At 40.8% G+C, this 26,507-nt stretch overlaps 2 protein-coding genes across 7 annotated transcripts in view; one reads left to right on the plus strand and one right to left on the minus strand.

The window, feature by feature from the left end:
- The window catches only part of LOC118427234 (collagen alpha-2(IV) chain-like), a 40,205-nt gene extending 33,257 nt beyond the window's left edge, over positions 1–6,948 (minus strand). For all 5 annotated transcript variants that reach the window (XM_035836881.1, XM_035836883.1, XM_035836880.1 and 2 more), the window contains exon 1: positions 6,444–6,948. In XM_035836881.1, the coding sequence (XP_035692774.1) occupies positions 6,444–6,536 (93 nt within the window). In that variant the 5' untranslated portion in view covers positions 6,537–6,948. The remainder of the gene's footprint in view (positions 1–6,443) is intronic.
- Positions 6,949–8,448: 1,500 nt separating this feature from the next.
- The window catches only part of LOC118427235 (collagen alpha-2(IV) chain-like), a 47,082-nt gene continuing 29,023 nt past the window's right edge, over positions 8,449–26,507 (plus strand). The window contains exons 1-3 of one of the 2 annotated variants that reach the window (XM_035836884.1): positions 8,449–8,807; positions 8,955–9,003; positions 21,867–21,935. In XM_035836884.1, the coding sequence (XP_035692777.1) occupies positions 8,743–8,807; positions 8,955–9,003; positions 21,867–21,935 (183 nt within the window). In that variant the 5' untranslated portion in view covers positions 8,449–8,742. The remainder of the gene's footprint in view (positions 8,808–8,954; positions 9,004–21,866; positions 21,936–26,507) is intronic. The other variant, XM_035836885.1, reaches the window with a different exon arrangement.

Below are 26,507 nucleotides of genomic sequence, written 5' to 3' on the forward strand. Positions count from 1 at the left end.
TAGGTTGAAAAGTGTGGGGCTGAGGTTACAGCCCTGTCTTACCCCCTTGTCTGTAATGAAGGGTGGTGTTAGACCAGAAGAGGTTTTAATGCATGATTGTGGTTTAGAATACATGGACTTTACAAGACTGTAGAATTTACCCCCTATTCCCGAAATAAGTAGTTTATATCTTAGGCCTTCTCGCCACACACAATCAAAAGCCTTTTTAAAGTCAACGAAACAAGCATAAAGGCGTTTGTTATCGTTGCTGTACTTGGATACTAATGAATCGATGACAAAGATATTGTCATTTGTCCCGAAGTTTTTCCTGAAGCCCGCCTGGTTTGGGGAGATGAGAGCGTGTTCGTCTAAAAAGTTTGTGAGGCGGGTGTTTAAGATTGCCGTGAACAATTTAGCCAGACAACTAGTGACAGAAATACCTCTGTAGTTGTTCGCATCGTCTTTGGCACCGCCTTTGTGTATCGGTACAATGTGACTCGTGCACCATTGTTTGGGGAAATAGCCGGAAGAGATAAATAGATTGAAAAGCTTAGTTAATGGTTTAGTTAATGGTTAATATAAGGATGCTATATGAATATAAATATTGGTGGTGCAAATATCAGTGATGCTAGAGAGACGCTAATGTTTCAATCTTATTACACTGTCTGACACAGACTTATTTACTTGAGAAAATCAACATAAACATTCTAAACCAGTTAGCTAATCTGCATCACAGTGCAAAGCTGTTTGTGGCGATACTTAACACATTCGTGCAATGACAAGGATGTGCGAACAATCTGGTTGTCTCCATCTTTAAACAATTATTCTTCCATTTCACTTGGTTATGCATATAGACTTTATGAATAAAAACAAAAGCTGTTTACTTTAACATGTGGCTTACAATCTGGGTCACAAGAATGGAAAGTTTACTAACAATTTACCAGCTGCTTATCAAGGGAATGAGTGATTGGAGTATTCTGCTTATCCTGTTGTGACACTGAACAGTTCGACCTTTTGAGTAAATTCACATGAACTTGGCAAATATCCCTGCCCTTTCATATGGCATAATGCTGTAGTGACAGGGTGCTAATGTATGCCAGTCCTGCACCAAATTCCAGTGAAAGAGATGGATAATCTCCCCAGGAAGAAGAGAGAAAATTCCACCTCTCTGTCACCCCACTGAGCTGTCAATCACCAGGTAGTCTCCCTTTGGGAGGGAAGCTCACATATCCATCTGTGTCCACCAACCAGGACAAGACTACAGAAGGCTTCAAAGGCCAAAACTAGGACTTGAGATCTATCACTTGGCAATGTGCTATGAACACAGATGGTAGACCAACCAGATTCAAGTTCCAGCAAGCATAAACTTGACAAAGACAATGGTACCTGAGAGATCTAATAAACCTATTGTGTCCTTACCTAAAGCAGATTACAAACACAATGGATCTTTGCATAATTTCACAGTTTGTTTAGAGTAGTATGCATAAATCTCCCAAGTTCTACACAAAACACAAGCTTTTGATTGCTGACTGGGTGGGGCGTCATGTCTCCAGCGGAGAATATGTCTGGACTTTCTTGTAATTCCCATTCCTCCTGCAAGGATTGCAGATTTCTTCTTGCATAAATGCCTGAAGATAATTAACTCCACAGCCATGTAAATAGTTTCTAAGAACCCTGATTAACCAAACCTATCTGATCATCCATATCCAAACCAGATCCAAAGAATGCATGACAGGGTAGATTTTACTGTAAGAAAGCCAATCACCTCATTAGCAGGAGAAAATAACCACCTTCCAACAGCACAGACAATATGTCTGTTGTCATGGCAATTTTCTTTCCTTTTTTTGTATCTGTGGTAAATTCCTGTGGATAATTGATTAGACGGAGCTGCTTTTTCTTTTCTTCTTGACAGTGGGGTGCCAACAGGAAAAAGACTGGGGTCATCCAAGCAGAATGCTGCAGTCTCAAAGAAGATGAAAGAGAAAAACAAACATCACCTTCAGTGTCAGCAGGCTGCCAATCCCTGCATGGTTTGTAACAGATTTTTGTCACCCTGGTAATCTGGGAGGTAATCCATGACACCCTGCATTCTCCTTCATGATTTTGGACTATCAATGAAATCATTTTTCTCATAAGCTGGCAATTTCTGATCCTTGATTAGCCTGGGTACCATCCTATTCTACAAGGGGTCTTTACTCAAGTTTACACTCAATAGGGTAGCAGGTCGCTAGGGTAGCGAGTGTAAGGAGCTCTGGTAGAAGCACCCAGGCTAATCCTTGGTACCCTCACCACTAATGTCAGGCTGTATTCACAAGCCTAACAAGAAATGAAGTTTCTTCTCTTCAGTCTTACTACAGCTTACTAACTGATGTAAGATTTTCACCACAATGCAAATAAGTACACATACAATACCTAGGATTCAAATTATTGTTAGGCTGTTTTTTTTTTTGTTTTTTTTTTTTAGAGTCAAAATGCCCACAGAAATTTTACCACAGGCACAGCCCCTGGAGTTGACCCCTGAAAACAATGTTTCTCCATGTATTCAGGCGAAGTTACTACAAGAATCTGACCTGAAGTTGACAGAAAAGCTAGCCATGCCCACACAAAATTCTTTGGAATACACTGTACTTTGTCAGGAAATCAGGCTAAGGATGACAGATTTCTACCGAAAACTACCAACAGATGTTCTTTCAAAAATTTAAGGCTTCAGACACAACCCAACAGAGATGTTTCCCCTTGACTCAACTTTATAATCCTTGTCGTGAGTGCTGTAGTCTAAGGAGATTAGCAGTGCTGTTATCTGGAAATGTTGTATGAAAGATCAGTCAAGCTGAAGTCTGCATGCCTTGGACCTGTGCCAGTTGTAAACAGGGGGAGTGGAGGGGCAGGACTGAATGGTCAACCATCAGTGTGCATGTGGTGAAACATTACATAACATGACATACACCTCATGTTGCTGAACATTCTTCCTGTTATGGGGCCATCTGAACCTCTAAATTTACACTGGTTTGGACAAAAGGTATTGACAGCATTGACTTTGTTATTATACCACAGTCAACAGCTATGTTTACCCCACCATTCAGTTAGCATGGTGGCACCGGGGTGCAAAGAAAACATGCATAAAACAGCACAAACACGTAAAATTACATAGAAACTGACAATAAAAAAGTTAACTTGAATGCAGGAAATCTATCTGAAAATGTGAAATCATCACGCCAATGTAGACATGTAAGAGGTATCATCCAACATCCCTCCGATCCTTAGGAAAGCTTCACGTGATAAACTGCAGCCAAAACTAGCAAGAGAGATTCACTACACCCACTTAGGCTATATCTAGCTTTATCTTTGAGACTTAACAATACTAAAGACACACCTAAAGTCTGTTTAGATTTGTGAATTGTGGTAGAAGGGATCTGTTTATTTCAAGAGAACCCAATAAAATGGAAGTTGCTTGAACTGGAGAGAAGCCTAGCTGAGCTTACCCTAGGCTCAGAGTAGACATATAACAACGGTGCATTTTTTTAAAAATGACAACTTCACAACAGTTGCACAAAAATGTATTTGTTGAGGCATACAGAGGAAATAGTTTGGGAACCATGGGACAAGCCCAGGAAGATGGATTATGCCTTGGCAACTACAGGGTGTGGTATCTACTATTGATTGGTCCCAGAGGGAAGATGCTAGATGTGACCAATCAGATCGCAAGTTGTACATGCAGAGACAAAAAGTTTTTGGGTGATGTTTCATGCTGTCTATGTTTACACAATTCACTTATCTTGCTATTGTATAATGAAGCCCTTAGTTCAAGCTGTTGTGCTTAACTTTCGCATTAAATCAGGCTGCCAAATTACCATAAAATATTCTTTTATCTTACCCCCCTCTGTATGCAAATGAGTTAACATTATGCATGCTTGTAGATATCGATCTCTCTAACACATGTCATTACCTAAAATTTAGGGAAAACCCTTTGATCTTCTTGCATAAATTAACTGATGATCAGGGCGTCTCCAACTTTTTAATATTCTCCACCCAACTCATTGTCTAGGAGCCCATGCTGTTATGTCATGAACTGATAGTCAAGATTTTTGGGAATTTATGTCCTAGGACGGGTTCTAACAGCCAGACATCTGACATTGGAAAAGGGGGAAAGATGCATAGAACGTTTAGAAGAGAAACACTTAAAATAACTTTTGATGTCTTCTCTAGGATTACAATGATCATTATATGAAGTCAAATTGAACTAGCTGTAACGACATTCACATTGTAGCCCCTTAGCAGGGCCTGGTAACTGCTAGCCTAGATGGCAGTCTGTTTCCAGGGCCTACACTGCCCAACAATTTTACAATAGGCCCAGTGATTAGGCCAGGGTTCTGGCATCCAGGGTAGGTAACTTCTGGTTACTGAGTGCAACAGAATGTACATGTCACCAAAAAAAAAAGACTAATTCACAAAGTCTGCAAGGGAAGCTACTGTTGCAATTTTTTCCTGAAGTGAAGTGGTTTTCCCTACTAAGAAGTCAACTTTTCAAGTTACATCAGAAGGGCTAACACTAACAAGTCATCTGCATTTACATTTTAGCCATTTTGAAACAGCTGGTTTTGTGGTCTCCTACCCTTAGCAGAGGTAAGTAACCTCTGCTTGGACATATTTCAGTAAGATGTAGAGCTAGAAGATGATATCTTGTGCTACAAATAGGGACTCTCTCCCATGTTCCGTAGCCTGTCAAAGGTCATGACTTGTCACTCAGTTTAGCAGATCAAGCACAACCTTCTTGGATAGATCAAATGTCTAGGGTAGCAGAAATCGCAACCACCACCATGACAATGGTGTTGAAAGAAACTTTAGATCAGAGCACAATTCAAGTGTCCACACAAATGGTTTCTTGATGGCCATTTAGCGATTCCACTTAGGTTGTGTGCCTAAAAAGAGTCAGCACCAGACCTCTGCAAACCTACAATAAGTTCGAAATGTGTGTGTGTCAGTTTTTCCACCAGTGGCAGTGGGCAAAGCTTGACTTTACCAGATGTACCAATATAATGAAGAAAGCTTCCCCTCTTGTGTTGTTTCAACATGTACAAAATGCTTGTCAAATACAACATGTCCAATTCAGCCATTTAACTCATGTCCCAAATGCAATATTACAAATAGAACTGATCAGTTCAAAGTGCAAAAGATGTTCTACTCTGATCTTGATGGGAAAAAAAACACACAGGTGTTGGGATGTCTTATATTGCATTCTGCCTTTTTTAAATTAAAAATAGTGAAAAAAGTGTTGAATGAAGACTAATAAATCAAGTTATCGAGTTCTCAGTGATTCAGTTGACACTTTGAATAATGTGACGACATTTTTTTCGTCTGCTAACATTCAAGCAAGGAGGTTCTTATGATCCAAGATGGCAGACAATGTCAAGAGCCAAAAGGGTTAAGGTTCATATATGTCTTTACTCATTAGACGACTTTAATTTGATATTAGCATACATACAAATCACAAAAGCAATGCCCAACAACACAGATATGAGGGAGGAATCACACAAATGATCCAAATTTTAGTAATTTTAAGAGAAATGCATAGTAAGTAAGTTAGATCCCCAATTTTTCTTCAGAATCTATTTGCTTTGCCAAAAATTACAGTGACTAAATTTGTGTTGATGACAAAGTCTTTGCCATAGAACAAACCTCCTTGCATAATTATTTTAACTGTTTAAAACTGTTTTTGTTGTGATTCTAGGAGTAAGAAGGCTAGTGTGTAGCCCCAAATTTAACAGCCTGCCCACGGATAGCCCATGGGAGGTGTCTTCCCCTCCTACTTGTCAACATGGTGGATGGTGCCAAGTGCAGAAAACTTGTCTTCAATTTCATCTACCCCTGTGGCATACACGTGCTGGGCCCCCACAACATAAAAATTAACACCAGAGCAGGAACCTGAGTATTCTTTAACGCGCTTTTCTTACGCTATTACTACGGCATAACGGATTGAGACGCGCCAAGGAAACGTGGAAATAAGGACATGAAGCGAGCCTGTCTTGTGTCCCGTCTCACCATGTGTTTCTGATTGTACCGAATGCCGCGACAAAACCCGACCCTCGGCTACGACGCCATGCACTTTCTATAACGGTACAGCCGAGTAAAATTCAACACATTATACATAAAATACATAGCAGCGACGATTTGCGTTAAGGTTACATGCGTTTTTGTTTTCTTGTCAAATTTAAGATGTTTTGAAATGGATCAAGACGCACTAGTCTACACATGGCCGCGCCGGAGTCTTTCGAAGTTGCGCCTCGCAAGTCTGGCTGGGTTTCTTCTAGAACCCAAGACGATAAGCAATGCGGGGGGTTCACAAACATACTTGCGTTTAGACAAAATCTTCATGCGTACAAATGTACAAAATACTGGGATGATCCGCTACTCGCATGCTGTATTTACGGAAAACAAAAACAGAATGGGAAGAAAAACAAACTTACCGCAGCCGCTGATAGCTGGATGCAGCAGGCCAGTATCAGAACCACCGCTAACGATGTCAAGACGTGTCTTTCTAACACGTCTCGAAACTTCATTTTGATTAACTATTACAAGCTAGCTACACTCAAAAGCTAGGCGACTAAAATCAAAATAAAATGCAGAGGGCCACGCGGCCCAGTTACTGCACAGAGTCTGTATAGAGTCTAAGACCGCTGTCCCCGTTAGAGTACTGTGGTCAGACTTCCACCATCTTTCTGTCAAGTGAGTAGAAGAAGTCTTGCACGAGCGTCGGTGTCGTTCTGCGGCACGACACTGTTTGGTCTACAGCGGAGAGATGGGTTGGCGAGGGACCTCTTGTCCAGTCTACCGAGATGTCAGCGATGTCCGAGCACCCCTGTTCTAATCCTAGTCGAGGGGCCGGCACTACTAGAGATTAGGTCTTCCCCGCACACCAACTCTCCATTGGGCAGGAAATGCCTTGGCAGGGGCCGGGGATGCCCTATCGCCTCATTAGCATACGAGCCAACAGGGCGGCGCAAACCACAAAGTCAGCCACTAGCAAACTCACATCATTATGTGAAATTTGATCCCAGATTGAACCCTGACAGACACCCGGATCACGTTAGGAGAAACTGAAGCGGCAGATCCTTCCGAGAAACCGCAATGCCAGGCGCTCAATTGGCGGTCCAGCCGAAATTGGACACAGATGACAACTTAAATTTTACATTACTTCAGTCTACCTTTTGTTCTGGGCTCTAGACTATTGCTTTCACAAGTTGAGAGAACTTTTTATAACGGTCCCCTCATTTCCATGTTGAGAAAACCTTCTGGCCCGTGACAAGGAAGAAATTATCGACTGCAAACTAAAGGAATTGGGTTCTGGTGGACATTTTGAGGACACATACTGTGGAAGTGTTTCCAATTAACAGAAAGCCACGAGGGCGAGATATGGCGTGGTGCGAATACTTGGGTTCCTCTGAAGACGCGCCTAGATTATCTCGTGTGATAGCGGGAAAAGCACAAAACGTGCCGCTATATAGCTAAAATCGCCGCTAAGATTCAGTATGCGTCCACATACAACTTATATCTTTAGTCTCCGTTACATATTGACTACTCGAACTATCCGGCACGTTTATCTCAAAAAATGGACGACGTTTGGGCATGAAAAAATTGAAATGTCGAGATGGGACCGTCCTTCTGGGTTTTTCTGGGATTAATCAATATCAGGATAGTTGGAGACGGTCTGTGGATGAAAGCCTTCCCCACCATCAATTAATAACAATTTAATTGAACACATGCGTCACAGGTGGCGATCTTCAAGGAGATAGCGCGACAAGAAGGATCTGCGGCCCTTCCTGAGATTGATCTTCTCCCCATCTCCCCTCCTGGGGATGTCCTGGATTGGGAGTCAGCAAAACTGTCCATAGCCCGGCGGAAATATGGATGAGGACGCCATCCCTCTATCATTTGCTACAACATCATAAATACTCATCAGCGGCGGGGGTGCTGGTTTTAGCAGATTAGCAGACAGAGCTGTTTAGAAAACAGATTGTAGTGACTTTTCGCGTCTAGTCTTCAACTACTACTACTACTAGTTTTTCTAATTAGCATCTAAGATCAGGGTGTCACTGAAACAAAACGGAGCCAAGTAGAGGGAAGATTTTTGTTACCATCCATTGAAACTTTTTTGAGTGTTGGGGCGATGCCCTACTTTACCATATTGTCATCATTAGGAAAACCGCAGACAAAGGGGGATATTCCGAAGTCTTTCATCATAGCGGTATATCCCTCTGGGTCACAATTGGAAGTAAATGAATATTCATCCATACATAATAAGCGCCTGGGTGCCCCAGAGATCTTTGATCAGAGACATCCATGTCTAACGTTTTCCAGTCGAGCCGCAATGCCAGGAATGTCTTATAAGACCCAGATGTTTATTCATCTGATGAGTTGTGAATTCTCCTAACGTGCGGGACTGTCACTTGGGGAGGTCCCCCGGCTAAGCCCCGCCCTTCACAATAAACTTTTCCGGCAGGGCTGGATCCGCCGTGCATGGGCGAACTGGACCGCTGTAATTCCCCATCCATACGCCGCTAAACTACACACTTTTCGGGGGAATTTCGGGAAGGTAACGACGACGTTAAGGGGGCAGCTGAAGGTTTGGCAAAAACCAGCGTTTTTCTCGGCACAACCCTTTTGTCGTTTGTCTTTTCCTGGGACCATACGCTGCATGTAAATTGGTTCCATATGACGATATAGAGTCTCGACATCGGCCCTAGAACGCTGTGCAGTGCTGGAAGCATGGGGGCCAACATCGTGGGCAAATCTGGGTCTTGCCGACCTAGCCCATGGAATATGAGGTTATGGTGAGTATTTATATATTTTTATGCCACGTACATCAACTTAGCAATGCGAGTATTATGAGAAGTCACTGTTTCCTCTTGTTTTTATCCAGCAACATAGCGCTGGCCGCTACTTATGATTCCGTCCAACAATTTACTTTTGTTTTCTAGGATGGCCACAGGGTTTCTTCTATTGGCCCTTCTGGACGTGGCGTTAGCGGTGAGTTTTGTGTATTTCAGGACTGTTTAATTTTGTAGAGATTATATGTGTTGTAATGTGACGATAGATGTGGGTAAGAAAGGCAGTACAGCCGGTAAGATTCCAACATGGCGGCACGCACTTCTTGGTCCTGCTTGAAGTTTCCTTGGCGGCACAAACGGGCGTCTTAAACTTGTGGATTAAAACAATTTTTGTTGTCGGCGTGTTCCCACGACTTAGCGGGGTTCTCGAACTTTGTGCACGTAAGGGGGACGAGAGCGTTGGCGCTTGAAACGTTTTGCAGACGTGTGATATAATTTATCAAAGTAACGGGACCTGGCGTTCGCGGAATTTTGCCAAACTTTGAAAAGAAGAGAGATTTGAGCAGAATTTAGTCTAAATGTCTTACTGCGATTATTTTGCCAACAGTTTGCGATCGTTGCATGTTCCTGAAATGCATGTAACTGCTTCAATTTTGCCACATAACACGCCTTCTGGCATTTTGCGTCTCCTAGCTTGCCCTTCAACCTTGTACAAAATAACAAACATAAATAAGTTTGACACTTCGCCTTGCTGTTTATTATATTTTATTCACGAGAGATCAGCGAGAAGGACTGGAAATGCTTATACTTATCGTTTTATCACCTTATGTGGGGTTTTACAAACATGACCGAGGTGATGTTAGCTTGCCTGACAGATCTAAGATGTTTCACAAGACTGATGAGAGACAATCTCCAGTGGCCTGTGGGCCGTTCCATTCTGCTGGGGGGGGGGGGGATGTCAAAAATTGTTATACCTGAAAGAGGGGTGCGGCCCTTATGAAATGTTGAATGCTCCATTTTCAAATCAGCAGGAATTAATGAACACAGATTTTTTTTAAGTTGAAGAGTTCAAAATAGGTTAAACAGGAAGTGCAAAATGACAAAGAACAAGAATTCAAGAAATGTTCTTCAACTTCTTGTACACCCCTACAAACATTTATGTTCAATGGAATAACCAACCCTTTACTAGGGTATGCAGTTTTGAGTTCTTTGGTCATTAGGCCAACCTAACTAATTCTCTAGAAGTAAAAAGCTGTGATATTCCATGATAATTTGTTGGCAGTGCTGTTGATTATAAAGGGGAAGAATAAAGATGAAGAAGGAAAATAAAATGCGAAGATCCACCTGTGGAAATGTGTCATTTTCTTTTAGTTAGATCTACATGAATACTTGAAATCTTTTTCTCCTCTTCTTTTGTGGATTATTAGGCCTGGGACATTACCGTTCATGCAATCTGTCCACTTCCTGGATGATACCATAGAAAAGCATGAGAAGGTAACAACTAGTAACCATATGAGAGTCAAGTAAATGTATCTGGAATATCCCTGCACATCAAGTCTGTTGAAATAAGCCCTGACAACACCAGAGTTCAAGTATCCGCAGCCATGTTGTTGGCCTGCAAACCACAGCGCATGTGTGGGAGGGCACCACTGGCTGACCCTGACAGCAGAAAAATTCAGATTGTGGTTAGTGCTGATCTAGACTTACCACAGGACAACCTCCCATTAAGGTTTCTGTGATCTTCCTGGTGGAAGATTCATATCGAAACCACATTCCAATGAGTCATTATCTACATGTGGAGAAACATGTACATGAAGTACCCAATACCCAGGCATAGATACAGTACTTTCCAAGCAGATGTGAGGGTGACAAGCATTGAGTTTTCTAATGAGTCTTTTCTTATAATACTCCCCCCCTAGGGGATGGTTAGAAAATCTAGCCAGTCAAAATCTTTTTGATTCTCCACCCTAACATCTGCTTGGACTGTTGGAGATTACACAGAACCTTCTCAAGACAAACCACTAGTTACCGCTGGATATCAAGAGACAAGACTGTCTAGAACAGCTGTTTCTATGTGAAGTTGGTTAAATGAACAGGATTATATAAAGAACATGGCCAATGACCCCTGAAGTTAACCTGTGATATCCTACCATTTGGTCTCTGACTCTGCTAAATTAGGGGTCAAGGTAGTTTTAAATCATGCCAATGATTAATTTTACCACCATCACTTCTTTGACTTTGAGCCAAAAAGTTTTTGTTTCTAACATAGCTCCCTGTAAGTTGTAAGAAAATATTTTCAACATTATAGCTTTGTTGATATTGGCCAGGCATCTAACTTGTCAGCATTTTCTGGTAAGCTTTGTTGTTATTGGCTGGATGTTGACCTACGAAGCATTTCATTGGTTCAGAGAGATGACCCGTTTAAATGACATTCTCTGCCTGCTTTGCAGAGGAATTAAAAATGTTTTAGAATGTGGTCCATCCTTTTTGATAAAGGGATACTTTAATTTGTTACAGTCAAGGTATTCTCAGAACTGCTGCCTCTCCCCAGTCAGACCCCAGATGTCATTGGTTACTTACATAATTTTTATCTCAGACTATACTGTACTAATTAGAATATTTGCTGATGTTTCCCAGTTCATTAGTAGATCATAAGTAAATCTCCACAGTATTGGTACCATTTTCATTTTTTGATGAAATTATTTACAAAGTAAAATCTACTGATTTGCGTAATGGTTGTGTTAGCCAGTGTTAAATATTTTTTAATTCTTCATTTCTTATTGGTTAATCTGCCAAGAAATTGATCTTTTTTGCACATATTTATCATTGCTTTGTTCCTCTTCCACTTGTACCTAAGGAAAAGGTGATTATCCCACAAAGTGTTAATTCTGATCAGATTGGCCTTTGATTACACACACACACACACACACACTTTATATGGCTCCAATACACACATACAAATTTATGAGGCCTTTGAAGTTGATGACAATTCTTCCAGCGGTAAAAATATTGAACTATTGTGTAACCTGGGTTGATAAGAAAACTCTTGGTATAGCTTCTATTGTAGACTTCATTGCAGAATGGCTTATTATGTGTGTGCATGTATTTCCGATTGTACTATGTTAGTTTGCAGGCTGAACTGCTGTCAGAAACCTAAAACAATCAGTAAACTGCATTTTTTGGTATAAAACACGAGAAATGCAGCAAAGAAGATTATGGTGATGGAGGTTAGTACACTCTGTATTTTGCCTCTAGGATAACCAGTGGAAGTTGTTCAACTAAGGTTTATTGGGACAGTACACTGGTATCAACATTCTAATTGAGTAATTAGTGTGTACCTATTAGCTTTTCTCATTTGACGTTTATTGTTTGGAGGCCAGTCATTTTCCACCCTTAAATGGTTTGAACAAAGGCTTGTGTTGATCCCATTGTTTGCTCCGAGCAAACTTATTTGGAAGGACAATGTAATCTACGGCAACCTGCCAGACACAGGTAATCTACAAACCCACCGGCTCAGGGATCATTTTCAGTTGTCCTGTTTCCCTCAACAGAAAAATCCTACTTGTTCAGTCAAATTTGACATAAGTTATATCCAGATTTCACATACAAAGTTTAAAATGACAATTTGACTTGTTGAAGATTGAAATGACAACAGAATAAGACGTTTAGCACAAAGACTGTGTACAAATGTATTACTTCTTATGTAGCTTTCCTTGAAGTAAAATAAAACATTTCTTGATCCACTAAATTGGGACTTACACCTTTCCTTTGTATATAGCACATGCAAGTTAAGTTAAAATTGAATTTATTTGGAAGTACCAAACCAATATAATCTAGCAGATATAAAATGTTTGATATTGCAACAACAACGTATATGTCAAAAGGCAATGAACCTACCAACCCTTGACCTATACTTCCGCCTTTGTTCCTCTGTGTTGAAGGCTGGAATACACATTATATGATGTCATTGGTGCCAAACAATTTTTCTCATATCATAGTACTGAAATTTTTAGCTAGTAAGGCCAGACATTTCTGTTTGACATGAGCAATAAATTGGCATCAAATAAAATACCTATTCCCCAGGGATTCTAAATAAGATGGTCTATGAAATTATCATAATTGTTTTATTATTGACATTACATGTTGAAACATACTTTTTTATGCATTGAAAGTCTGTTGCAAGAAAAAAAAACATGTTATTAAGTAATATCTGACAATTAAAATTTGATTTTTATTGCACATTTACCTAGATGTAGAAAAACTTGTTGATGGATATACATCAAAAGATTGTTACAGCTCTGGTGTACGGAGTATAAGTAGGTAACACAAATTTGGTAAAAGCACTTACTGGAAGAAATATGGCCAGTAAAGGAAACACCTACTTGTGAATGTTGGTTCCACTGTGACAGAGTGACTCTCACACCACTGTGAAGTTGTCTACCCTCAACAAGAAGTTGTGCAGGCTGAAACGATCCTCGTTGAACAAGTACAACAAATTATATCTCTACAACTGGATATAACACTGTGATTTACTTCTGGGTATTTTTAGTGACATCCATCACTCTTGTTTACCTGGATGTCTAACCAGTAACCTCCATAAACGTAATGGCAAATTAAATTATGGATAACAGTACTGAAAAATTAAATTAAGACACTTGCATTTTTATAGCATGGTGCTCTTAGAAGCCCAAGCAGATGTTTGGTGGAACAAAAGATGATTTTTTATGATGACTCAAAAAAGAAGCCCATTTACCTAGAAATATTAAGATTTGTCCCCTCATCATCTGCTTGGAAGTAAGTCTCTCTGACTACAATTGCGCCCTATATTATAAGAACATTGCAAGGTGATCCTATCAGTAGGAGTGGAGTGTGTGTAGGGGGAATCTTATTAAAGAATATAGGGAAGCATTGTTGTCTGCAATATTAGCTTTCGACACAGCTATCTCATGTTTCTGCCCTGGCCAATGATCATGTATGTTGCTGTCCTATCTGCCCTCTGATCCACTCTGACCCTTGACCTAGCACCTCATTTATAAGAAAGTTGACAACATATCCTTTTCTTTTCTTTTCTTGCATGTGTGTTAAGCTAAAGACAGCTGAAGGGTCATTTTTAAGACACCTAAACCTCTGTTAGTTGTGGGCAGTTTGGAACTCAAGTTGTGAGTCTTGTGACTGATTTAACACAGTACACAGGGAACTTCCATCGATGTGAACTGTCTGGAAAACTTGACATTGAAAGAGCCCACCTTCCTTATCTGTGTACAAGTCATGGCCTGATTTGGAAAGGAAAGCAAGCAAAATGTTCTGATTAGACATTTTAGTACTTGAAGGAGTCCAACTGTGCACACCATTCAACTTCAAGATCTATCACTGACAAGAAGAATCGTAACTAGCCCTTACCCCTACTTCTCTTACTGCTCAGTTTTTCTACCTTCTAACATTGTGTTCAAATAAGACTTGTACTTTGTTGTGTAATGTTATGTACTTGACAATGTATGATTTTTTGCAAAACATTCTACCTGTAACTATCTGTAAAACATAACAACTTGATGTTTTCTTAGAGCCATGAAGGGTCAAAGCTGAGACATTTCTGGTGTTACCTTGTCTCCTCTGGCTCTCGGGATGTTTGGAATACTTTCTGTCGTGTTTGGTCCAAAAAAGGTGTTTGCACGTTTCACCACAACCTGTTGAAAGGTGGTTATGTCTGTCGGACTAACCTAGACAGGAAGTGGCCCCTGCACAGCCTTGTCAGGCCTTCCGTCCATCTTGGGCAGGTAATTCCTTGTGGTAAGACGTGGGCTGTGCCAGCAGGAAGACGCCTCTTCGTGGCAGGCAGGGCAGAATTCCTGTCTAGCTCAAACCAGACTGATTTCCCAGGGATACAGTCCCACGTTCATTCAACTACCATTGCATTGTAACTGTAGGCTGTTATCGCAAAAAACAGCAAATAGATTAGCAGGTCTCTGTGCCTGCTTTTTTGTCGTGTCAAAGTATGTTGTTTCAGTGTACGGAAGTGTAGCTTGCATAACCAGAACTTTGCCGGAGTCGAAGTATTGATAGAAGAAGGGTCAGCTTCATGATGGAATGTTACAGAATGTGGACTAGAAAAGATGGTCCTTATATCCAGATGGGAACATATGTTGAGGACAGTAGGTTTAGTTTAGACTGAGGGGTAAGTGTATTGTTTGACAGCCTCTTCCTGTTACGACTGCCCTGGGTCAGGGTCACGGTCTACACGTAGCTACAAATCAACGTCTTACATTTAACAAGTTCAGACTATGGTAATGAATCCTAACTAAAGAAGGTAAAGAGATGCAGTGTCTTAGACAGAACACACAAACGGACGGAGACCTCCTAACCTCTGGACTGATTTGAGTGACTGTGTGGTTAGGGGTATTGACACAGACTCTGTTGGCTGATTATACAATTGGGACATAAGTGGTGGTAAATGTTTGCTGTCAGTAAACAATGGCTTGTTGGAATCCTTTAGCCACATGCAAATATTTCGCAGCAACGGTGTAGGTATCCTAAACTTCCTCTGGAAGCTGACTGCTACTTGTGAGGATGTTTGCCTGTACATCTACCATAAATGCCACTGTGCCTCGTGGGCAGGAATGTACTGAAATATCATTCGGAAATCAACTTTTCCTTTAGTGACAAACAAGTCTTGGCCGAGGCAGATAAAAAGCTGTTAGCCTGACTCTGGTAGCTTCCGTCTTCCTGTTAGATCAAGAAAAAAGCAAGAATCAAAGTCCTGCATTTGTCAGCACACTAACTGTTTATGTCTGGATAACGTCAAGCTCAATTATCACTAATTAAAACCCTTTCTAAGTTGAAATATGTCAGTATGTGTTTATATTACAAGATGAGAAGGTGACCACTGACCACTTATGTTGAATGTAGTGAAAGAAGAAATATGCCATCAGATATGCATAGTATAAATCTTGTTATAACGATGTGAGTAGATGCACTTTGGACCTCACTCTGACAATTTGTTGAGTTAACTATCTCGTTGCCAAGGTAGCATTTTGGCATTGAAACTTGGACATTTTGGAAACAAATGCATACAACATGAATCTACAGTGTAACATTATAATCGTACATTTAAACAGCATTTACTTCAGTATGCACAAACTTTGTATTTGTAACAGTACAAGTCACTAGAGACTAGGCCTAGAGGCTATGGTATAAACTGACTAACAGTATGTAGAACATCTGCTGAATCAGTCCAGGTAAGGGTTGAAGTTCAAAGACTTAGCATACTTCATCCCCCATTAGGAGGCTGAAACTTTACACCAAAGTGTAGGTATACCCATGACAGAACTGTGTCAGCGTGGAATTCAATATTACCAGGTGTGAATAAGTAGAAATGTCAGCCCAGTAAGAAAAGCATGTTAAATTACTATTCTTATTTTTATGGTTTCCCAGTTTCTGGCAGAAATTCGCCAACAATAGATGCTGTTCTAAGGAGAAAAGCTCTTGTCTCTAAGGAGATGAGAGGTTCTAAGTCTATGATTAGCCCTAATGATCTCCCTGGTACAGATCTCCTTGTTTGGCTGGAGCATTTCTACATCTTCATTCCACAATTAGTTGTTAATAAATGTCTAAGCAAAACTGAGAGTTTTTCAGGAAACAAGCTCTCAATACACTGAGTTTTTTTTTTTCAACATTTGAGCGCTATACTTCAAGGAGAATTTTGAGAAATTGTCAGTCTGAGAGGATGGTAAATTATCCTTTTAGATGGTTCAGCATCATCCTGTCTCTGCTGCTGGGATGCAGAAATTCTAATCCAATCATGCAGAAAACCATTATTGACAAAACTACACGTCTCCTTTTGTGCTGCTCACTGGACCATGTGGATAGCATGACTTCCCTGTGGTGTCCCTATTATCCCATTCTTGTCCTGGGTTCATGCAGAGTTAATGAAAAAGGACTTAATTTGCAGTTACAGGGTCTGTACTAGACTTGTACTTAGTCCATTCATTGGGGCAGAAAGGTACAATAGAGGTCTTCCTTTCATTCATCCATCCATCCATTCAGTGGAAGTTTGGGGTGGCACCAATCAGCAGGGTAAGGTAAACAGAAAAGAAAAAATGACACAGACATATTTTACTTTTTGATGGTTATTTAGATAAAGACCTCCAGATATAACACAAGCCCACACGAATGTTACTTACTCGAGCTCAGAAAAAACAAGACAAACAGTCAGTACTAAGTATGTCCCTCAAAGTTTCCAAAATCATAGTTGCCTCAGAGTCAGATGATACATAGTGCCACTTGGAGACTCTCAAATTCAGTCAAAAGATGTTTTGAGATTCCAAAGTCAAACTGCAAGACCATTCTCGTCTTTGAACATCAATACTTTCATAACTTGAGGTCAAGTACTTGGGGAATAGCACACATTTTTTTTCCATTTTGAAATGTTTGCCAACAAGTCAGGGTTGACGCTCTTTCCCACAATGCTGTGCCTGTAGATTATCTTGTATATTTGTGTTGCTGCTGGTATAGGTAGACAAAATGCATATGCTTCGAACACATACGAATATACTGGTAATCGTAATGATGGCTTGTGTGTTGTGACTTGTTTGATATAGGCAATACCAGTATGACCACTAAGCCTCCTTATTACAAAGCTCTTCAATCTCTTCTCTGGTTCAAGGATATTGATCATCATTTAGTCATCCTAAATTTTTAGTTTTTGGCACCAACTGACCAAGACAGAAAGCTCGCCCACCGCCTACACATCCTCAGTTAGCACAATGATGTCTGAAATATCAGTTCTATGTAAGACTTGAGAACTGTATGTACAAGTTTTTAACCACATCTAATTATACTAGCATTGTGAGAGCTCCTACATTGTGGTTGGTTGACACCTGACATCTCCCATGTTTGTTTTTGCAAGACTGGGGACAACTTTTTGTGTTCTTTGTGAAGCACACTCGGAACAAAAACAACCTACAGGAGTACTATCTGGTAAAGCGGTTAAAACCTTGCAGTATGTTGTGTTACCTTGAATGTTGTATGCCCATGTAGACCTGTATGATTCAAATCTTGAATTTGTTTGGTAACGAAATCTCTGTCCTAAGGAATGCCAGACAGATTAGTTCGAGGTTTGTGGTTTCCTGCGAGGGCTGGGTGCTATTGGTCTACAGATACCTGTAAGACCTCCCAGAGAGCTTCCCCCCCTCCCCCACCCACAACATAGACATTACTCATGTCTTAAACAAGCAAACAGGTGAAGTAGTCTCCTGCTGCCTACTCCAACCACAGAAAGCTAAACAAAGCACTGTGGCCAACATATTGTTGTCAAGTTCTAGACTCAGGAAATCCTGTGGTTTGACATACTATTGTTATGGAACAAAATCCCTTCATTCAAACATACTGCTCTAATATGTAACAATAACCATCAAATTGTCATGCTGTCTCCTTCCAGTCCTTATTGAGAGGTAATTTGCATATGTATTGTATAGGTATGTTAATAATTTTGCATGTGTCTGGACTCTAGAGCAAAGTGACAAGAGTTTCAGGGACATTGTTAACTTCCTTGGTGACAAAAAACAGACCATAGATTATTATAGTTGATCATCTTCACCCAAGGAGGTTGAAAGAGGGCCCTCTTTCAACCTCCTTGCTTCACCTAAAGAAGGCTTCAACAGTATTTTCTGATAATATATGCAAAGAAAGGCCATATTGCATAATTTATGTTAAATGACTAATGATGCAAATCAGGTATTTTGCATAATGAGTGTTATTCTCTTTCTCGGGAACAAAGACCACATTGATTAATTAGGCGAAGGCAAATCAGATTCTGATTTGCATAATTAATATTCGACTAAATTACTAGTAAACATCACTCAAGCTGAATTACCGTTACAAGTCGCCAGGTGGGCCAAAGTCTAATCACCGTGAGGTCTCATCAAGACCTACTGAAAGGATGAATAATAATACAATCCATCCAGGCATTCTTGAGTTATGCTGGTCTTCTGCATCCCCAGTTACGTACAAACAACTGAACACATATCCTTCTTGGCGAAGGTAAAAATGCCAGATGAAATAGCGGATGAACACATGTGCAGTTAGACACTGCCTCTCCCCAATTGGCTTTATTTTGAATTTTGATTGACAGCCAAGATCAGTATATTGGCTCGGATTTGATGAGAAACACAGAAAACTGTGTCTGTTACAGTACGATTTTAAGCAGGAAGAACATGCTTGCCAAGTGTAGACCCTGGGTAGCCTTCGTTTTGCCCCCTGCTGAAAGGTGCTGCCTGTGTCTATTTCCATTTTGGCACTTCCTCGCACACTAATAACATACATTCTGTCGAAATATTGCTTGAGCCAAGAAAACTATTCTTGGCCCCAGGTGACCATCTAATCAGAATTGCCTAACTAGTAAGCCTACCATACGGGGAAACACATCACTCAGTACTATACTTGGGTAGGGACCCAGTCACATTCATAATACAATAGGTTAACAACAGCAAATTAAGGGCATTCTAATCTAAGGCGAGGCGTGGATGTGTCGTACAAATGTCAGCTGTCATGTGTGGGAAAAGGCTGATGTAGATGTTTATCGACAATTGGTTCTGACATAGCCTCATTGAGAGTCCCTTTGAATGATGAATGTAAACATGCCTTCACTCTAACTGCTGCTGTTAGGAAGGGTTTTGATGACAAAGAAGTTAAAATCATTGAAATAGAATTGTAGTAATGAGGGATTGTGTAGCAATTTCATAAATGCTCAGTGTCTTAAATTGATGAAAGATGAGCAGTGATGATGATGATGATGATGATGATGATGATGATGATGATGATGATGATGATGATGATGATGATGATGATGAGAAGGCATAAAGGTTAGGGTCAGCATGTGCAAAGATAGCAAGAAAGCAGTGTTTTTGAGCTGAGATTCTTAGGGTGTGGCTTTCAGAAACACGGGAACAGCTGCTTTTAAGATCCCTCCATTGAAGAGGATTAGCATGCATGTCAAAGTTATGAACCCTAATGCACAGGTAGACTTGAGTTCAATCCCACCCTTAAAGTATACTGCCAAGTACTAGACTAGACCATTCACCTACTTCAAGTTCTATACAATAAGAATTAGCAATGCTTGAACATTTTGGGGGTTAGGTTTCATTTGATTGGATTAAGACCCAGCACACGTCATTAACATACTACATGACAAACTGCAAATGGGTGCCTTATTTGTGAAGACATTCTCGTCAAAGCTAGCATGACAGCCCTCACCACTTGAAGTCAGGTGAAGCATATCTAAGATGCTTCATCTTAAGACAGTGATAACAATGGCTTAATGCTGCTCACTTAGGAATGCGGGACATCTTCATCATCTATGAAAACAATAATAGTTATCGGTCAATTAGTCCTACCTGTATGTGCAGATGAGTGCATGTATTTTGTTCCCAAACAGCACTGAGTGATGCAGTTTGCAACAAGGTTCAAAATGGTACTACTTTTTTGATAGACTGAAACTAGAATTTATAAAGTAGAAAGAAAGAAAAAAACAAGTACTTAGTCAAATTTAGGTAAAACTTGGCTGTTGAATGTAGTTTTGAACGCTGAAGAACAAGAGTTGGGGAAAAGGATTTTGAGTCTTTCATGTTGGGAATAACAATAAATGATGACATTTTACTGATTGACTGATACATACACTTGCTCATGTGTGTGTGGTCCAGCACAGGAGGTCAGTGTGGTACATGATAAGTAATACCACCACACAAACAAGAAGTCGCACTAATAACAAAGCCTCCCCCAAAGGAAGGATGGCACCAGCAAAGATAAGGAATGTATTGAAGGGTTGCACATCTCCTTTTCTCCCAAAGATATTTACAATATCTGCACATTCAAGATGCAGAGTTTCAAGGAAGTACAGTTTTACGATTATGCTTGACTTCAAGTTTAAGTCATGACAAAATGGCTGACTCCATAAAGATTCTGTGTTATGTAATACAATGGTACCAAGCTGAAGCTGGTGTGAGGTGAGAAAAGGCAGATGTCAGCATCCAAAGTCTGTAACTTTAAAGAGTACCATGTTAAATGTGTATCATAGAATTATAGTATGAGATACTTGAAAGCTGGGCTTGTAATAATACTGGTAATAATTAAGACCCTTGTATTACTGCTTAAGAGAAGTTGTGTAAATATTGCATACCAGGAATTGTTGTCACTGCTACTCAACCTGGTGCATGTCAGCTTGTTATTTTAGTTTGAAGCTCTGGGTTTTCTGCAAACGGGTCCTATGAAAACATTTAAGTGTTATTTGATGCTCTCTTTCTGCTGGGGACACCTTGGACAGGGAGTGCCAAGAAATACTGTAAATGCAGACATATTTCTGTTGGTTTTATGTTCGCAGTTACTTTCAAGTCACCGCTTTACAACTCAAAATTGCCACGAAAATGTTAGCTCTGACTTCTGCCCACCGCTACATGTAGACACTACACATACACACTACGCATTGTCGAGTATTAATGATGTGTTGGAGGTGCCTGTTGCAGGAAGATGTACAAATACTAAGCACAAATTTGACACAGACCTGATCTTTGAAAATTGAGTACATATTTACCAAGAAGTGCTGTGAATCCAGTTTGTCCGCTTTCGCAAATTCAAAACTGCGAAAGCTAGCATGGATGTCATTGGCAGGCCATGTTACTTACCAGCTGGAGCTTATCGTTTATGCTTCATGACATTATCTGTTAAATAGTACAATTAAGTTGATATGTTTACATAGAAGTAAAATGTCAAATGTTTTCTTAAAAATTCTATCCTAGCGAATGTCTTACAGTACAGCTATACCTTTACTACTGAGCCGTACTCGCAAAATTCTTGTGATGACTTTGTTATAACTTATATATAGCTGTACCGCGGGTAAGGCATTCATGGCAGTGCTTACGTTAGTACACAGTGAATGAAAAAATATCCAAAGTTTGTCACATTTGAGTCTATGTTACCAGAGTTTTGCTCACTTCTCAATTTTCCTCTATGTACTAAATGTAAGACTAAAAGTGTGATCACTAATGTGCTGTTTTTCCATTCTTGTTACTGCAGGGTACACAATGTTTGGGATGCAGTGGCCGAAGTTCTTGTTCTGGCTGTGTAGGATCAAAAGGCAATAGGGTAAGTATACAGAAATGCACTGTGTGTTTCTGACAACAACTGAAAATCAAGAATGATGTTGGTTGCTGACTGTAATGACCCCAGTGTCAATCAGAACCATCTTGGCCAATCAGAACCATCTCTACTTCTTGGGGTCAGAACATGTGTTGTTGAAGTTACCCAGATATCAGCATGCAAAGATTTCCAAAATTCATGAGATTGCCTTATTTGGTGTTGTCCAGTTTCCAGCCAATCAAGACCCTTCTCATTAACATTAAGTCTAAGGACCTGGTCACCAGCATGCTAGAGAACTGTGATTGGCTGAGAGCAGGACTTGTCATTTGCTGGCTGATTTATCTGGGAAACCTTGCCCTGTAGGAATGCTGAGATGTGAAGATGAATTAGGGCCAGACCATGGCAATTGTGAATGTGAAGGGTTAAGGAACAGAGGTGAATGATGCACAGAAGCACTGGCAAGGCAAGAAACAGCATTGGAGAAAAAATAACATTAGAAAATGCCAACTGTCACCATTTGTGTGTGTGTTGGGGGTGGGGGTGGGGACCTCAGAACTAGAATTGACATCAGGGTCATGCTGTCAAGTTTGGTTAGAACAGGGGATAAAGTAAGTCATCATCAACCAGGTGTGTCAGTATTCATAGTCATTCGGTTTGGTTATTATTGCGTGACGATTGTGAGTACATCTATCACCTGAATGCAGTGAAGACAAAACAATTAGATTAAGCAGCCAAACAGACTTGGAAGTGTTTTTGGTGGATGGCATCCAAGAAAAGGACACTTGCCACACTGACAGCCTAGCATGGCTTGGCTGGTTTGGATGAAGGTTATATTTGATTTAAGAATGATCAAATAACAGGTAGGTTACATCGTGATGGAAGTATGAGAGCAGAGGCTTTCATGGTGGGTCAGCTGTTGGCAACACAAGTCTTCCTTTTTGGCACCTGACATCAGACATCCTTATACGCATATGTGATTGCTCTGAATAAAAGAGTATGGGTGTCAGGGTGGTTTGTCTAGCTTTCTTAGAGGACGCACGCCTGAAATTTTATTTAATAAGTAACTTTGTTTCTTTCGTGTATATATTCAAGATGGCAAACAACCATCCATCAAAAACCCATTGTACAGCTGATTCTGAGAAAGAATGTGTATCAACTCTCATGATTTCACTGGATGCCTTAATACCGCCATATTGAGCACATAGAAATACAGGAATTTAAACTTGAAGTGATTTAAAAAGATTTACCAATGCAGTATCAGTAGTCCTGGGATATACACACTTCGGATATCTGCAATTTTGAGGAGGCATCCATAACAATGCTTTTCTGATGTGGTGATATTAAAGCACCTGGCAAAATTATGCAGTGCTATCGTAAGTTTGGAGCCTCACAATTACAGTATGTAGACAGGATAAATGTGATCATAATTATGAACCAACATGGCTGACACTTGATTGTGTCATGGTTGCGTGACAGCAAAGTCTGCTCTTGCCAGTTGATATCCTCAATGTCAATGGGATGGCCTTGGTAGGGAAAGGCCAGATGTGGTTTCTTCCCCTTGTCCTGAGTAGGTGGAACAGCTGTGAAATCTCCTCACCCCCACGCACAGGACTGGTAGTTTGTATATGCAACTTAAGCCGAACTAAGGTGGAGATTGAACAGGTCCGATTTTGAACAGACAGACGTGGTACCATAAGGATGCCCCTTTCCACACTCACAACTCCTCTCATGTGATACCAATGTACGTCACTCTTGGGACAATGATGGGATATCATCTTTCCCATTTTGAGGGGGGGTGGGGATGGCGCAATGGGCAGGGTGTTCAATTTATAACTCTGAGGTTCTGGGTTAGTTCAAATCCGTTTATGTGCCATCCATCTTGTGCCCTTGGGAAAGGCACTTAACATGACTTTCCTCACTTCACTCAGGTGAAAATGAATACCTAGCTTCGGCTAGGGCCATCCTAAATGGAGGGCCCATGTTTGAGGAGAGCCACACCTCAAGCATTTTAGAGAACCCACCGCACTTGTCGAGAAGAGTAGGGGTCCTTCTTAGTCCTTAGGCCGCATATGGAGAAATTGCTGTTGTATAAAGGTCAACCGAGATAGCGCTGAATGGTAGCCGCTCCAGACCCTTGCAACAATTGTATTGGGGTCACCTGAGTTAGGCACGATCTAGACACAGTTTTTGCTGATATCGGCGAGCCTACAACCTCTCGCCAACAGCTTTCTTTCAGCGTCTAGATGGATCTGCAATATCGCCATAAAGATATTGGGAAAATTTCTCCTGAAAGGTCCGCACCATTTGCCCGATAGCTTAGCAGGGGTCCCCGATAGCTTAGCAGGGGTCCCCGACAGCTTCCACGCGTGTGTAGATGTGTCCCGCGTGTGTAGATGTGTCCCGACTTCGGGAGGGCTCATTAGCATATAACGCAGGCTCATAAGGCTATATAGCTGGGTGTCCTGCGGCCAATGCTCCAGATCCCTCCCGACATCTCCACAGATATCGGCAAAAACTGTGTATAGATTGGGCCTTAGTGCCGAATAGCGGCCGCTGGCTGCAAAAAAAGCATGCCATAGTCAGCCCACCCAATAGCAAATAACTGCAAAAAAAGCATGCCATAGTCAGCCCACCCAATAGCAAATAACGAATAGTCTGTTTTCAATCCTCTGATAAAAACTCAAAGTACATGGTTTGTTTCACAAATGTGGACCTAACTACACTGTTGGTGTTTGTCAAATTAAAGTCACAAATGAATTCATTGATGTAGGAATGTCAGGCAATGCTAAGTACATTTCATGTATGCCATTTGAATTGGGGCCGGAAACACAAAAAATTGAGCTTAACATGTAAAGTTTTCAACAGAAATCCCTATTTTTTTTTATTTGAAGCTGATGCTGATTGGCTTGTGTTAATATCTGTCCCTAGCATACTGTAAGCAGTGCATGTTGTGCGATCAAAATGGAGAAGTTTCTTGAAAGTGCATTATGTGTGCACAGTGGTCAAAATGGAGAAGTTTCTTGAAAGTGCATGTTGTGTGATCAAAATGAAGAAGTTTCTGGAAAGTGCATGTTGTGTGATCAAAATGCAGAACTTTCTTGAAAGTACGTGTTGTGCGATCAAAACGGAGAAGTTTCTGGAAGGTGCATGTTGTGCGATCAAAATGGAGAAGTTTCTGGAAGGTACATGTTGTGCGATAAAAACGGAGAAGTTTCTTGAAAGTGCATGTTGTGCGATCAAAATGGAGAAGTTTCTGGAAAGTGCATGTTGTGCGATCAAAATGGAGAAGTTTCTGGAAAGTGCATGCTGTGCGTTCAAAATGGAGAAGTTTCTTGAAAGTGCATGTTCTGTGATCAAAATAGAGAAGTTTCGTGAAATTTCATGTTATGCGATCAAAATGGAGAAGTTTCCGGAAGGTGCATGTTGTGCGATCAAAATTGAGAAGTTTCTTGAAAGTGCAAAATGGCGAAGTTCCTGGAAAGTGCATGTTGTGTAATCGAAATGGAGAAATTTCTGGAAGGTGCATGTTGTGCGATCAAAATCGAGAAGTTTCTTGGAAGTGCAAAATGGTGAAGTTCCTGGAAAGTGCATGTTGTGCTGTCAAAGTGGAGAAGTTTCTGGAAAGTGATACCAGTGACCTGGTTTTCTGACAGTGTAATAACCTTGTCCTCAGGGCTGCGACCCCAGGGGTTAAGACATGGCCATCTGAGTCTAATTATACTGAATTCTGATCAAAAGATATGATTTCTAGCATGCATGTATGTGCAGATTCTGACCTGGGACGTTCTAGAAATTCTGACCTGGGACGTTCTAGAACTCGCCTTATGTGTCAAGTGTCAGCAGTGTGGCATAGGGATGATACACTACTTATTCAAACCATGTCGCTAAACAGGGGTGTCGAAGACTGCAATCAATTGAGAAAGAACCTCTTATACTTGATATGTAATATAGGCTGGTACCAGATTTTAAATGTACATCACTGCCAGCTATTCTGGACATGAAAGGCAGAGCTTCAACTGTCTCTCCTACGGGGTTACATGGATGGGTGCATTGTCTGGAGGTCAACTGTAAGACAGTCCATGGCTAGCAGGATGGGGTCTGGTAAATTGTGTTAGTGTGTCTGCATTCTTCGCAGCTCCAGCTGATTGGGAACAGGCACCCAGCAGACATACAGGAAAACACCTCACCAAGTGGCGGCCATCCAAGGATTTAACGCTCCAACTTATGCTAGATTTTACAGCGAATGTACAGACATTTATGTTGCTATTCTTGTATTAACCATGTACGTACTGTAACCAATCCAAATTTGCTGCATACAGACATAGGAGTTAGAAGGTTAAGGTAAGGCTACACCCTAATGAATCACGAGGGCCGAGGTTGTCAGCAGTCCAGGATTCCTTAACCCGCTGAGCAGTCAAACTAAGTCCTTCTAGCCGCTTTAACCAGCTGAACTTCACAGCACACTAATTTACAACAAATGCCTAGTGCCCAGCGTAAAGAAACCTCATCTAAAGAGTGAGAACGAGAGCACAAAGTACTGTTGAGCTCAAAGTGCGTCACTTCCTCTTCCAGTGAAAG

Source organism: Branchiostoma floridae, chromosome 12 (genome assembly GCF_000003815.2).
Source record: "Branchiostoma floridae strain S238N-H82 chromosome 12, Bfl_VNyyK, whole genome shotgun sequence".
Taxonomy (NCBI): domain Eukaryota; kingdom Metazoa; phylum Chordata; class Leptocardii; order Amphioxiformes; family Branchiostomatidae; genus Branchiostoma; species Branchiostoma floridae.